The sequence below is a fragment of the Sapajus apella genome, unplaced genomic scaffold, assembly GCF_009761245.1.
Source record: "Sapajus apella isolate SASKATOON/1434 unplaced genomic scaffold, GSC_monkey_1.0 scaffold116, whole genome shotgun sequence".
Classification (NCBI taxonomy): domain Eukaryota; kingdom Metazoa; phylum Chordata; class Mammalia; order Primates; family Cebidae; genus Sapajus; species Sapajus apella.
In genome coordinates this window covers 1,663,103-1,678,672 of record NW_022437056.1, presented here as the reverse complement: position 1 = coordinate 1,678,672, position 15,570 = coordinate 1,663,103, and the positions used below count along the sequence as shown (strand labels likewise).

Below are 15,570 nucleotides of genomic sequence, written 5' to 3'. Positions count from 1 at the left end.
TTATTTAGCTTGCATGAGCAAATAGTCACACCTATTTAACTCAACAGCAATTTTTCTTAGGTAGCATGTAAAATGAATAGTACTAATATTTGTAAACAATAAAGTGTATTTAAAATAAGTATAATGTTATTGTAAACTGAGTTAAAGAAAAATATGTTTTAGCTGAAGAAGTCACATTAACCAAATGTACTTTATATAAAAGCATATTCCAAAAGAAAATAAACTTGGGAAACAGAAAATATGGCAAAGTTTAAACTTATAGGTTAATTTATTTTTCTTTTTTATCCTCTAAATTTATCTTTTGTTTTGCTTTAGTGTCAGTCCTCTCTTATAATTTTACATCATTGCATTAAAATAAAAGCAAAGATGTTGACATTGCCTTCTAGTCATTTTTGTAGTTATAACCATGAGTAAAAGTGGTTTTTGTCAGCCAAAAAAAGAGAAAGCTAATCATGAATTGTACTTTACACCGTACAATATTTGAGGGGACTTTCTCAATAATAGAATAGCATTATGATGGTACTCATTCATTAACAATATTAGCTAACTTACATTTTAGTTTGCTTACAAACTGAATTGAATATTTTTCATCAATTATTTGATTCATTTGAGTATTAGCTCTACATAGGTGGGTTTTGGGGATTTACACATACAACTGAATAGCAGATATAATTAGAATACAAGATGACAATCACTGACATCACTGTCTTCTTTTGGTTTGTTAAACTGTGAATTGCACCAAATGCAATTCCTTTCTGTGACAGGCCTTCCATTAGTACATCTACACAGTACCTGTTGCACAGTACTTGATGAATAAATGTTTGTTGAATGAATAGTTGTCTTGGATAGTCCAACCCTTAATTATTGCAATATGAAATTTTAATATATATTATAGTCATATAATACTAAAGTCACAAACTTTCAAGTTTTAGAGAACCTTAAATATTATCTGATTCTGGATTGGTAAATATATCCCAACTCATAGCCAGCCGGGAAACTACTAATAGATCTATGTTAGAAAGGATCGGAAGTTAAACCTGAGCCATCATCGAAGACGATTCTGATTGAGTACTTACATCTGCCATCAGCGTGGGTGTACGAAGCACTAGAATGTGCACTCTGTAGTACTTTTTCAAAAAAGATCCAGTTCAACCCGAGCACCAGTGCATTTTTTCTGTATGATAAGGAAGGTAGTCCCCTCCACTCCCAGTACAGTGACTTTTATATGCTGTGCAAATTTTGCAGGATGTTTTCTTCAATGTTTTGAAGAAGAATGTACCTTTGTTCTCCAGGCCAGATTTGAAATTGGATCAATCAAAGGTGCAAAAGTATTTTTAAATATTTTGATCATTCTTGGAGGCAGTCTCATGATAGATATTCTTCTCACTGAACCCAGCCAAGGGCCACATCCTTTATTTACCTGCCTATTGTATATTATTGTGACAGTGCCAAGGAGAAAATACAGGAATCTTTCTGGTAAAGAGGCTGAACTAAAAAAGGCAAAAAAAAAAAAAAATCGTAGATTGAAATGTTCACCCTGAATCGTACCCAGCAGCAGCCAAACTTTGTTTACTGACTAAAGAGCATAAAAAACAGACACAGAGAGTAACCCTGTTGCACACGGCATCGTTAATTGAGGTCTTACTGCCTCTACGTGGCATTAAGAGCCTTTTGAGAGAAATACAAAGTTCAGTCATGTCAAAGCCAATTAACACAGCTGCCATTAGATCTGGTAATATTGAGGACACCATTTTACAGAGCAGTTCAAGTGCAGTCATTCATATTTCTGAGGCTTGCTTTATTCTCCAAAGTGAATTCTCCTAGAGATGTCAAATGTGACCTGAACTGCCTAGATTTTTAAGAACACAGTGATTACCTAAAGGAAGATGCTTCTATGTTGCTAATATCATAGATATTCTTTTGAAAAAAAATCACAACAATTCTGCCATGGTATGAAGAGCATTCAATCCTCAAATAGCAATGCTGTTGAAAACATCCCATCCCCAAACAGCAAGGTCTTGTACTTTTGGTGCTTTAACTCGTGTTTTAATTTGTTTGGAAGTAATTCACTTTAGAAAAGATACATTGAAAGGTTATTTTTATATGTGTAGCTAATCCATAAAATAACGCATGAGTCATAATGAGGCATATATTAAGGAACTCCCGTAGGATTATGTGCTTTGTTTTTGTAATAAATGCGTGGCCTATTGCATTGATAACCACTGCTCTCCTGTGTTTGCCATTTTCATCCCGGGTCACTCACTGTATGTGTTGTTGTTCTTGTCTGCTTGACAGCTGTGTCCTGTGGCAACCCTGGCACTCCCACCAACGGAATGATTGTCAGCAGTGATGGCATTCTGTTCTCCAGCTCGGTCATCTATGCCTGCTGGGAAGGCTATAAGACCTCAGGGCTAATGACAAGGCATTGCACAGCCAATGGGACCTGGACAGGCACTGCTCCCGACTGCACAAGTTAGTAACTGGACATCAGGGCAGAATCAGACATTACTATGAATATGAAGTTCACTCCGTCGGGAAAAAAACTGACTTTAAGGTGTTATACTGATGTTTTCTTAACTCAGAGAGAAAAAAAGGAAAACTATGTGTGTGATATTGTGACTCTATTTCTTATCTACTTTAAGATTTCTCTCCACTTTCTTATTTGTATGGCTGAAGCTACGTTAAAAGGCCAATTGGGTCGGACATTGTCAAATTGAAGCCAAAAAATGTCAAGACGTTCTCTGTCCACAGACCATTGACTCTGTGGAGAAAGAAGAAATGTCTTTGGTTCTCTGACTGTAGGCTTCCTGTTGTGCTTCTGATTACACACCAGGCCTAATTAGGGGCTAGTCAAGGGATGGCAACCTGCATCTGCACAGCCAGCTGCCAACAGGATAGAAATGAGTCATTCTTAAAATACAGGTGTCCCCAAGGAGGGGAGCACTACACACTGGGGTCAGTTGGGGGGAAATAGGGGAGGGACAGTGGGGGGTGGGGAGATGGGGAGAGATAGCAAGGGGAGAGATGCCAGATGTAGGTGATGGGGAGGAAGGCAGCAAATCACACTGCCACGTGTGTACCTATGCAACAATCTTGCATGTTCTTCACATGTACCCCAAAACCTAAAATGCAATAAAATAAATAAATGGGAAAAAAAATACAGGTGTCCCTCCTGACAGCGAGTCAGTGAAATGCCAGAGGGTAGTACTGCTTTATTAATTCACTGCTTAACCACGCTGAATAACAGCTCAAAGAGAGTGTCTTGAATAGAAACGATGACTAATTCATTTCATGATAAATGAATTTCTCTGATTCTTTCCTGTTACCTGTTTGTCAGTTATAAGTTGTGGGGATCCAGGCACACTGGCAAATGGCATCCAGTTTGGGACCGACTTCACCTTCAACAAGACTGTGAGCTACCAGTGCAGCCCTGGCCATCTCATGGAACCGGTCACGTCAGCCACTATTCGCTGTACCAAAGATGGCACGTGGAGTCAGAGCAAACCTGTCTGCAAAGGTTTGTGTCCTGACTCTTTGGGTTTTACAGATATGTGTAGGAGTCTTCAGTGAATTATGCCTTGTTTAATTTTGCAAGCATTTATGTAGCCATTCTAGGGGCTAGGAATTCTGGAAAACCAATTTGCAACTATTAAATCACTTTATTTTTAGAATACTTCCATCTCAGTTTTACAGATGGAAAAACTGACTCACAGAGAGGTAGAGGAGCAGGCTTAGGATCACAAACCAGGAACTGGAGATGTCAGGGTTACGTGATGGTCACGCCAACCCTGGAGTCTGTCTGAAACCGAACGCTTTGCTGTCCTGGGTAAACCTGTGACCCTGGCTGTGTTCGGTGTCATGGCGTATATAATGGTGAATCTAATTGTGGGAATTTAGAGACAGGTTGGAGAGACAAGATAATCACCTGGTAATGGCAGAGTACTGGTAGAGAGTGGTAGCACCGTGAAGTTTCGTGGGGTTTGGTTGCTGAGACTGAAGATGACACTCACTGACAAGGCAGGAAGAGGTTTATGACTCATGGGACTGGACCCTCTGGGCGAATCAAGGCAGGCTCAAGCTCATCAAGGCGGCTTCAGCAAAGCAGAGTGAGTGGACTGGGCTCTTTCAGTGACCAGGAAGTAGGGCTGAGGGCAAGCTGTACAAGGGCCAGGGATTTGCATGGTGATGGTTTATTTACCAGAAGCAAAGAACTATCCAGGCTTTCTTATCAGCTGTTGCAGAATAAGGACAAGAAGAAGAGGGAAAGAGCAGGGCTCCAAAGTTGCCAGTGGCCAAACATAAGAAGGTGGCATTCTCCTCTTTATTAGACTAGGAATGAATAAAATTCTGAGAGAGGGAGAGCTAGGACACTCAGAGCTTAAAGGAGAAGGTGTTGTCTCCAGTGGGGTCTGCCAGACAGATGGTTTTGTGTAGACAGCATGATGTGAGGCTTAAATGTGACCCGGATGCTTCAAAAACACTGCTTTCCCTCTCCTCTGATGTGGGTATGTCCTTGGACCATCCTGCTTTCTTCTCCCGGTAGAGTCGAAGGACCTTTTTGCCTTCCCTTCTTTCTATCATAACTCTTAGTACTACATCTGTTATATAACAGACATTAGGTAAACGTTTAATGAAATGCACTAAGTTGTGTTGTCAGTGTTCAGGTCAAATAGTCATGATGGAAATTGCTAATAAAATAGACTTCATGCATGGTTGTGTGAATTTTTATCCTCTTTCTAGTACCCAGTGTGTTTATAACAACACCATGACCAACAAGGCCCTACCAGCTGGGACCTCTTTCTCTCTCTGTCCCTCCTTGAACGTGTCTCCTCCCTTTTCTGCCTTTCCCCCACCCCCTGGGGACCCATGTAGTTCAGGTCTCTTCCCACTGGGGCCTCCCCCTGGACATTCCCTTGGGCATTTCCCCAGCCCTCGCTATGGGGGTTCAGGAAGGATTTGTTGAACAAGTGAACGGATCAGTAGGAGGTGTAATGGTGAGAGAAGGACCCATTTCCAACGTTTGAGTTGCATGTGTGATTTGAGTGTGTTGGCCTGTCTTTCTCACATGAGAAGGCATGAACCTGAACACACAAAATGCGGGCAGGCAGGCAGGCAATTATTCTCTTGTAATGCCTTCTGTTACCTACAGCGTCACTTGGAAACTTCCATTAATTTCAAAAATTAGGGACGCTTTTGTACCTCCAGAGAAGAAGGATTTTACACAAAGGGTTTTGAATTTTTGCCCCCGCAGTATGCATTTTGGTATGATTTCCAGAGTGAAGGTAGAACTGTGGGGATGTCACCCACAGGGAGATCCTCCCTAGAAACCAGGTTCTTGTTCTCAGTCCCATAAAGTAGACATCAGGCTCCAAGGCTGTGATGAAACACTTGCAAGTGGTATTTCACAGGATCTGCTTTAATCACACAAGGATTTCTAAAAAAAAAAAAAAAAAACATTCAGCAAATAGATGGACAGACTGTGTCTTTTGGAAACTATGTACTGTCTTTAAATAAGAAATACAGATGGCCAGGAAAATTCTTACCATCTGTGCCTATAAATTTGTGTCATCTGATCAACTCCTCATTTGAATTGTCCTTGGTAACCATCATAAAAAGGCACAGATTACACAAGAATGTTTATTCCTTGCTTGGCCTTGTATATGTTGAGAATGTCATGTTCAGTCCTGTTTTATTTTACAGTGTTATATGTTTTGACATGACTTTGCTTTTATATACTTGATCTATATTAATGAAGAAATATTCTAAAAAGTTTTATTATTTTGATGTACTATCTTCCTTGGAAATTCCTTTATTTTATTGTATTTTTTAAAAACCTATGTAGATATCATTTGTAATTCAGGTAAAATTAAAATGTGAATCGTTTGAACATCACAGCTGCAGTGGCAGCTCCTGAATGTTGATCTTGTTTGTTCTTTGGAAACAGCCGTGTTGTGTCCTCAGCCGCCGCCCGTGCAGAATGGAACAGTGGAGGGAACGGATTTCCACTGGGGCTCCAGCATAAGTTACAGCTGCGTGAACGGCTACCAGCTCTCTCACTCTGCCATCCTCTCCTGCGAAGGTCACGGGGTGTGGAAAGGAGAGGTCCCCCAGTGCCTGCGTAAGTTCCACAGCAGAACTTGTTCCACTCATTACAGGGCTGCAACAGTGCCGGATCATTGGGGCACACCTTAGGTTACATCTTGAGGACCTTCCTGGTGGGGAGTAACAGCCCTACAATATACAAAAACTCAAACCTGAGATTGTGTTGCCCAAGAGCAGATTCTCTTTTTTGAGACAGATCCTCGGTCTGTTGCTCAGGACAGAGTGCAGTGGTTCAATCATAGCTCACTGCGGCCTCATTCTCTTGGGCTCAAGCCATCCTCCCAGCTCAGCCTCCCAAATACCTGGGACTACAGGCGTATGCCACCATGCCCAGCCAATTTTTGTATTTTTTGTAGACGTGGGGGTTTTCCATATTGCCCAGGCTGGTCTCAAACTCCCGAACTTAAGCGATCCACCTGCCTCCACCTCCCAAAATGAGATTACAGGCGTGAGCCACCATGCCCAGCCTCCTTTTAGTCTTTTCCTTGTTTAATAGTTAAAGCTACAGATTTAACCGAAACTAGTTACCAAGCTCAATTGGTGAAGCCGATCCAGGAACATTGAAGGCTGACATCTTCCTGGTTTTTTTTCCATAGCTGTGTTCTGCGGAGACCCTGGCACCCCGGCAGAAGGGCGACTTAGTGGGAAAAGTTTCACCTTTAAGTCTGAAGTCTTCTTCCAGTGCAAATCTCCATTTATACTGGTGGGATCTTCAAGAAGAATCTGCCAAGCTGATGGCACGTGGAGCGGCATACAACCCACCTGCATTGGTAATAATTATAATACAGCCCTGGTGATATTTGGGGCTATTCGGGCATGAGGACATTTCATTCCAAAACTGGGTCATTTGTGATTGCATAGTGTTCCCACAGATAGTTTTCTGTGCAAAGTAATATTCTTTGCGCTAAAGAGGACTGAGCACTAATCAGCTAAACCGATGGGCGGCCTCCTTTAACTCATGCAAACTAGGCTTGGTGTTTAAGTCAGAAGTCTGCTAAAGTAGCTGCTAGACTTTGTTCTCCGACCTCAGTAGCTGTCCCTCCTCCTGTCTACCTCAACTGCCAATTTCATTGTTTAGGGAAAAGGTGCAGTTAGGAACACTCTCTAAAGCAGCCCTCATCAGAGAGACAGCCTTGCTATTTTTTTTATTGCTGCAGAGTTGAGTTTCATTGTTGAGTTAGTTTTTATCATTGAGATAGACTAAGCAGAATAGGCTGTTCTAAAAACTTTTAGTAAAAAGGTAGTAATTAGTCTTATTTTCTTAAAAATTGAATGATATCTACCTAAAAAATATCGTAGTAATGAAATATTGTCATTGAAGCATTTTTTCTAAGTATAGGAATATTTGCTGTTATTTGATTTAAGCTGTTGCTATATAGTAGCTATCCCTACACTAAAAATATTTTTCTTTCCCCTACTAGGTTAGTTGCCCTAAATAACAAGTTTTAAGAAGTTATCTATTTTGTTTTTCTACTGGCAACTGTAGAGCCACGGATAAAAGAGCTCAAGTGCCATTGGGTTGCCCCGGTCCTACATTTTTTGAAAATGTCACTCTTGGTTTTTCATATGCTTCAATTTTAAAGCATTAAATATATTTTTCATTTTGAGATCTTGAGGAAAATTAATTAAAGAAATTCAGAATAATGTAATGGGTAACCAAATGAGATGGCCATTAATTGAATCCTAATAAACCAAAAGATAGTGATAGATCATTATTGAGGATGGCATATTGTTGACCAAACAAATATGTTTCTATAGGAAAAAGCCAGACAGTGGGAAAAATGTACTTATTCTTATCTAAAAAGAACATCCCGTGCTACTTAAAGTCTAAAAATTAACATCTAAAGAAGATGTCTTGAAGAGAAGATAAAAGTAGCAATTTAATTTTTAACTTTCCTGAAAAACATTTTGTACATTTCTCAAAACAAAACTTTCTCTATTTCATGAGACCTTTCAGTAAAAACTGTTAGAGTTCCCATAATAACCATATCTGGTGCCCTGTTTTCTTTTTAAATCACAAATTTCAGGGCCTGCCCATAACACCTGCCCAGACCCTGGCACGCCACACTTCGGAATACAGAACAGCTCCAGAGGCTATGAGGTAGGTCATCGTGAATTTTCTGTTTTCTTTCTGGAGATATAAAATATATTTGATACTTCAGCATATTTAAATGCTTTTACATATCATACATTATTTATGTTATATTTATCTGAATAAAATTCATTCAAAGGGGATTTCTACATGTGTTTTTAACTATAAAAATGAGTATATATATCTTGCTTACTAGGTAATAATGGAATGATGCATGATTTCAAATAGAAATTAACGTAACAGTTGCTTTGTTAATTTCTATTTGAAATAACGCATCATTTTCTTATTTGTCTGCTAAACTCACATGGCAATTCTCAAATTGGGGTAACTTGTCACTGATTAGCTACCCACAAAAGGTCCCATTTAGGGACTGGATATAGTGGCCAAATAATATTAAATTCTAGAGACAAAAACAGGAGAAAATGTATATAAGCCCCTTAGTATAAGCTTACTTGTGAAATTAGTTCTCCATAGGGTCTTTAAAGTTCTATGAATTATTAGCATACTAAATAATACTTCAGCATGTTCATTTGACTTTTAATAAAATGAACGTTAGCACTTCAGTGAATATTGGAGAAATACCTGAAAGTAGAAGGTAATGAAGCTTGAAATAAAACATTTTAACCATCTTAAATACTCCTGTAACTGCTCTCTGGTTGTATGCCTTTGAAAACAAAAGTTAAATATATATTCTATCTTCAAGTTAGGGATCTCGTCAATTAAGAATAAAAAATCTTCTTCCTCAGCCACTTTCCCCATCTCTCATGAGCACGAAAACATTCCCATTTTACTGGTTCTGATGCACAGTGGCCATTTCCTTGTAGCTCTCTTGCATCCCACAGAGGAAATCTTTACAGGGAGCCAATATTCTAACTCCAGCACATTCTCTATTATGTCTCAAATATTGCCTTAAATTTCAAGTAAATACTTCAGGTATTTAAATATTTAATGCCAAATTGTCAAGAAATATTAGAAAATAGTATATGTGGGTATCACTCTCACTGATTCACTATGAAACATTTTGACCACCATTGCTTTGAGCAATTCTTAACTTGCCTATGTACAACTTACAGTAATTACAAGTTGGTGATGACCATATTTAGCAACACAGTTCTATAACCTATCATATGAAACTAATAGGGTTGGATAAATCCTTCACCCTCCTTATAAGAAATTAGATACACTAACATGAATAATAGATTTTACCCAACAGTAAGATTTACTAATAAAGAGCCCAGACACCATCTTTTAAAGAGGTGGTTGAGACCGTGAGATGCAGCTCTCCCCAAATGTTTTTTTCTCTTCCTTTATTAAGATCATTTTAGTTTTTAATGTAATCGATGAGATTGTTGTCCATTTTCTTTAGCACGTATGCTGAAACATTACTTGCACAAAGTGAGCCATTTCAGTTTGAAATGCCCCTGTGTTTAGCCCTGTTCATCATGCAGCTTAAATGACTAGCTCCCATTCTCCAGCCAGGCATGTCCCCTAAACCCACAGCTCCAGTGTTAGTGTATGATAATCAAGTTAACGTGGCTTGGTATATTCCACTAAAAGAAATTTTATTGAGAAGGAGACTGTATTTTCTTTCTACCAGTAAATGATATAGGCTGTCCATGATCTTCCTGACAATGTCAGCGTGTTGACCAGGACGTCTGATTGGAATTGCTGTCATGCTTGCATGGAGCGTTGATGGACAGCCTTCCTGATAGAGAGGAAATGGGCTGGGAGCAGCAGCTTCAGCCTGTAATCCCAGCCCTTTGGGAGTCCCAGGCAGGAGAGTCACTTGAAGTCAAAAGTTTGAGACCAGCCTGGGCAACATAGCAAGACCCTATCTCTACAAAGAATACAAAAAATCAGCTGGGCATGGTAAGGTGCACCTGTAGTCACAGCTACTCAGAAGGCTGAGATGGGAGCACCACTTGAGCCCTGGAGGTCCGGAATGCAATGAGCTATGATTGCACCACTGTGCTCTGTACCTGGGCAACAGAGAGAGGCCCTGACTCTAAAGTTTAAATCCATCAATCAATCAAGAGTAAATGTGTCAACCCTTTCCCATCATTGAATTTAGATTAGCTATTGATTTAAAATTTAGATAAATTTGCACTTTTCTTAATAAATTCCTGCTTCCATTTTATCAGGTGCTAGAAGCAGCATTTTTTCTCCTGAAATCCTTTTTCACTATTCAGTGTACCAGCTATTTCTCTGTGTTTTACTTATAGTTATTCTTCCCAGAATCCCAACAAGGGAGGTATGGGCTTACTCCTGCGAGAAGGCAGACACAGGGAATTAAATAACTGGTTAAAATTCTCAGAGCAAGAAACAAGAGGGATATTCGACTCTTCAAACTCTAACTTGGTACACTTACGTGCGTTCATAAGTCAGGCTTTAAGGAAATGGTTTGGTCCCAAGCCGAGGTGTCATGATTGCAAACCTGCCTTCCCTGGGGGTTGCTTTTCTCTACTTTTGTATGTGGGACATGCTGGCCTCATGCTGCAGATACACAGAACCATGGACAATCTTTGGTGCCCTTCAGTGCATGACCATAGCTCATTCCCTAAAAAAGATATTTACAGATCACAGGAAGATGCCCCTCAAGGCCCTTCTGGTTAAGTTAGGAACACACTTAGGTAAATAAATATGCAGGCAATTCCAGGACATTGTAGTGAGTGGTGCAGATAACAATTGATGTTGGGGAAATGCATTTGAGCAGCATGTGATCTGTTCTTGGAAGATTAGAGAAGCATCTGCAGAGGATGTGAAATTTAAGCAAAGTACAGAGAATTAAGTGAGGGGTTAGGTTTGTGAAGCCCTGGTGAGGAAGATGCCTCAGACATTCAGATAACACTAACTGGTTTGTACAGTTTGAATCATTAGAAAGACAGGTAGAGTTCTGGTGGACTCTGTATGAGCAGGAATTGAGCAATCCCCGGGGAGTGTTAACAAAATAACAAATACCAATTGTTTAAAATGTGAGTGGCAAGAATAAAATGAAAAAGGAAATAATAATTATTACAAACAAAAAAGAGAGAACTCTAAAATTAAAAGGCATAATAACTTCTTTACCCAAACAGCCTTCTAAATTTTCAGTTTGCAAAGATCTTACATTATTCGTTGAGCAATCTACATTGTGTATAAGACTTTAACATGCAGTTAAAATGCACATGTTGATTTAGACAATAACTTGACATTAAAGTGAAAAATGGCTGCTCTCCTTTTACCCCAAATTGTGCTTTCAAGTATCACTATTTTACATTGTGCACGTTCCCTTGGCCTCTGAAGCTGGTATTGGATTTCCTCTCTAGGTTGGAAGCACAGTTTTTTTCAGGTGCAGAAAAGGCTACCATATTCAAGGTTCCACGACTCGCACCTGCCTTGCAAATTTAACATGGAGTGGGATACAGACTGAATGTATACGTAAGTGTGATTTCTTCCACCACAATCAGCAGTAATATATTTACTGTGAATGTCTGAGAAGTGTTTACCACTAAGGGAAATAATGAGAAATTATTTTTAATTTCGTAATCCTAAGCTTTGGATGTCCTCAAAGTCTGGTTCCCTAGAGCTGGCAGCATAAGTATTGCCTGGACACTGGGCTGTGAAGTCAGTTCTCAAGCCCCACCCTTGACCTTGAATTGGAGACTCTGGAGGAATCCAGGGAGGAGAAAAGCGGGGTGGTTTAGTTTAACAAGCGCTCCAGGAGATTCTAAGGCACAGTAAAGTCTGAGAAACTGCTTGAAACCGAAGATAAGTGAATAATATTATATTTAACAGTCTTAGAAAACTTGTTTGTGTGTGCTATTATTCTTCTAAAATATTTGCATTGAATTACTAAAGAGAGGGTGAACTGAATAATGTCATATGTCAGAGTCAAAGTAGAACTGTTGAAAATATTATTCTCACTATAATATGAAGTATATAGCAACTGGTCATTCAAATACATACTTACGGATCACAGTTTACTTTGTGACTTAATCATGAGAATTAAACCTTTTATATGGATGATTAAGTGAATTATTGATCTCACTCCCTCTGAATTAAGTGAAATACAGTGTCTTATTCTTGCTATATTAAACATAAAACATTTGGAGACTGTTATATCTTAATAGTATATGAGGTGTGATTTTTTGTTGTGTTTATTTTAAAACTATCATCTCTGCTCTAAATCACTACTCAAATTACATGTTGATAGTATATGTACATATATGTATATGTATACACTCATATGTGTATACATGTGTTTCTATATATAATGGGGCTTGATAATATCAGGTATTTGTTATGGTCACTAATTAGTGAAATAGTGACAATGCTTAAAACAATTGCATGCACAAGTTTAAAATTGTAAACTTGTTTTATCATATGCCAATCCTTTACTTCAAGCATATATACAAACTTTATAAAGAATAGAGTGATTTGTGATATAGAATATACGCTGCAATCTCATTTATTCCTAAATTATATTTTAAAGAAAATAGGAATCTATAATATTTCAGTTAAGTTTCTAAATACACATCAAATTTTTACCAAAATAAATTATTAATTAAATTGAATAATAAATTTGCTAGCTTTCACTAGAAAAAAACCAAGGCATATATCTAAGTATGCAATCGACTGTATAATTTATAAGACTGAGCTTGCTTTTAAGGATCTTTAACATATTTATTTTAGCAGTATAGCAGAAGAGTTTTTTATTTTGAAGCTGTGATCTCTACTTTAAATCTTCGCACATAATTACCTATCTATAAATATATGTAGAATGGGTATAGTGGCTCATTCCTTGTAATCCCGGCACTTTGGGAGGTCAAACAGGAGGAAAGCTTGAGGTCAGGAGTTCTAGCACAGCTTGGGCAATATAGCAAGACATCATCTCTACCAAAAAATTACATGTATACGTATATACGTGTATATATACACATACACACTGACTGCATAACAACTTCCAAACTATTTTGGCCTATTTGTTTCTTTAGACACGTGCTAGCTTTAGACACGTGGAGACAATAAACAAAGTCTCCATGTTTCCCCATGTCGTTTCAGCTCATGCCTGCAGACAGCCCGAAACCCCAGCACACGCGGACGTGAGGGCCATCGATCTTCCTACTTTTGGCTACACCTTAGTGTACACCTGCCACCCAGGGTTTTTCCTCGCAGGTGGATCTGAGCACAGAACATGTAAAGCAGATATGAAATGGACAGGAAAGTCACCTGTGTGTAAAAGTAAGTCATTGATCAAGGAGTGGCATACTTTTCTAAAGAGCAAGGGGAAGGATCGACTGCACATCAGGCTAGCTTCCATGTGTGAGACCCATAAGTCAGAGCATGAGGGCTGCAGCATCGTCACTGGCCTCAGTCGTGCCTCATGTGCGTGAGCTGTGTCTGTGAATGTGCGTATCCTACATGTTTATGCAATGGTGGCAGAGCTGAGTGGATATATAGTATAATTAGTATGCAATTAGTACATCATAAAATTATTGTATTATTTTAAGCCAAAAGAAAAAAGTTATTTGCCTAAAGAAAAGCATTCTGAGTTAAAATGAAAATAATACTCTATATTTTCAGAAAAACAATAGTTCTTAGAGATGAAAATGAATAAATATCACCAAGTATCCTGGAATATGTAGATGAAACTCTGTGTTATTTTTAAGATCACATGCTGTTTGTGGTAAAACACAAGTTTATGTGTTCCTGACAGTGATTCTACTTTTTAAAATTACAAAGGCAATTCACCTGGAAATGATCCATTAATTACAAATTTGTGTGTTTCCAAGTGAGAGTCATCAGCCTGGGTCAGATTTGATGATAGCTACACTTTCAGGTCCCCTGCCCCCCTCATATGTAATTTATAAATCCATGGAGTATGAACAGCATAAACCAAAAATGATGGAGTGTGATAAACTCACCGACCTTAGGTTTTATTTCCTGGGGCCTATTATAGTTCTCATATTAGGGATTTTAAAGAGAATTTTGTTTCCCTTGCCCTTCTCTGTTAGAAACAGAAGAATGAAAACTTTTTAAATGGTAACTTGTAGTTTGATATAAAACTATGAAAGTTAAGAAAATATGAATTAAATCTAACTTGATAGAACAAAATGAACATTCTGCAATGAAAGTAATTTTGTATTTTTCAATAGTAATTTATAAATTGATTGATTTGGGTGGGGTATTGGACAATCAAGAGGGACTTTACGTCATGGTTATGTGGAGTATTACCTTTTAGTATGTGGCAGGGTATTCCAAACAGGATATGAGAAAAGTCGTAGAAGCCACCCTCCTTTGCAAGGCTCTCTGTTGTAGCACTTTAAATGGAAATATAAGTAGATAGATTTATATTGATTTTTCACCCTTAAACTCCACTTTCCCACAAACACCAAGAATATTCTGCTGTAAAGACATGGGTTCAAAATGTATATGTGTAAGGTGTTCATATAAAAATCTGGAGAGAGGAAAATTGCTTCAATTTGACATTTTTTCAAACTTACTCAAAAATAAATGTTTTTGTAAAAATGATAATTTGTCTTTTTACTTGTAGGTAAAGGAGTGAGAGAAGTTAATGAAACAGTTACTAAAACTCCAGGTTTGTATACCAGAACAGTTACAGATTTCGATCAAATAAAGTAATTTGTTCTCTACTCTGCACAGTGAAACAATTTTCAACCTTTAAATTTCTGAATCCGTTAGTCCATGACAAAATTAATGTTTCAGTAATTTAAAACACTAAGCCTACATGGAATTCTGTTTATTTCACAACAATAATTTGTTAATGAAATAACGTGACTTTACGAAAAAAGAAAACCTTTGGTGTTATTACACACAGTTTCACTCAAACCTGCCTTTGGCATTTGGTAGGGAGAAATGAAAGCATTGATCATGCCATGTGGTATAATGGAGAGCCTTATAAAGAGGGTTGCAATTTTTTCCTCCAAACGAGGAAGCTCATATTAATGAGGCTTTTTTACAGTGTAAGTTGTTCATTTGAACAGTTCAAAATGTGGAGCCCAATTTTTTTCCAAGTATCTCCATTCATTCAGGCATCCTTTGCCTTCTAAGATGTTAATTATAGTTTTTTGTTGTATGTGGTGCCTTGCTAAATGCATTATGTAGCAAATCACAAAGATGGAGTTCTATTTCCTGTGGAAAGTTTTCACTATACAAATTCATCTGGCATATTGTATCTGTGTTTTAAGTTTAAATTCTAAAAATAGCAAAATTTGTCCCAAATTATATTAAGTTGGGTATTTTGTTGTTTTGTTGTTTTATTAGAAGCAGAAAACCTTTGTAAATATATAAGATCACTTGACTAGTACTTTCTTTATTCAGGTTTTAACATTGTATTTTTGGACATAAGCTCTATTTTAGAATCAAACATGGAAAGA

The 15,570-nt window shown here is 38.1% G+C and overlaps 1 protein-coding gene across 3 annotated transcripts in view; it reads left to right on the top strand.

Moving 5' to 3' along the window:
• The window catches only part of CSMD1 (CUB and Sushi multiple domains 1), a 2,101,842-nt gene that overhangs the window by 2,069,896 nt on the left and 16,376 nt on the right, over positions 1-15,570 (top strand). For 2 of the 3 annotated variants that reach the window (XM_032260320.1, XM_032260322.1), the window contains 8 exons: positions 2,296-2,472; positions 3,338-3,517; positions 5,945-6,118; positions 6,699-6,872; positions 8,130-8,203; positions 11,500-11,611; positions 13,235-13,414; positions 14,727-14,771. In XM_032260320.1, coding sequence (XP_032116211.1) covers positions 2,296-2,472; positions 3,338-3,517; positions 5,945-6,118; positions 6,699-6,872; positions 8,130-8,203; positions 11,500-11,611; positions 13,235-13,414; positions 14,727-14,771 — 1,116 coding nt within the window. The remainder of the gene's footprint in view (positions 1-2,295; positions 2,473-3,337; positions 3,518-5,944; positions 6,119-6,698; positions 6,873-8,129; positions 8,204-11,499; positions 11,612-13,234; positions 13,415-14,726; positions 14,772-15,570) is intronic. The other variant, XM_032260321.1, reaches the window with a different exon arrangement.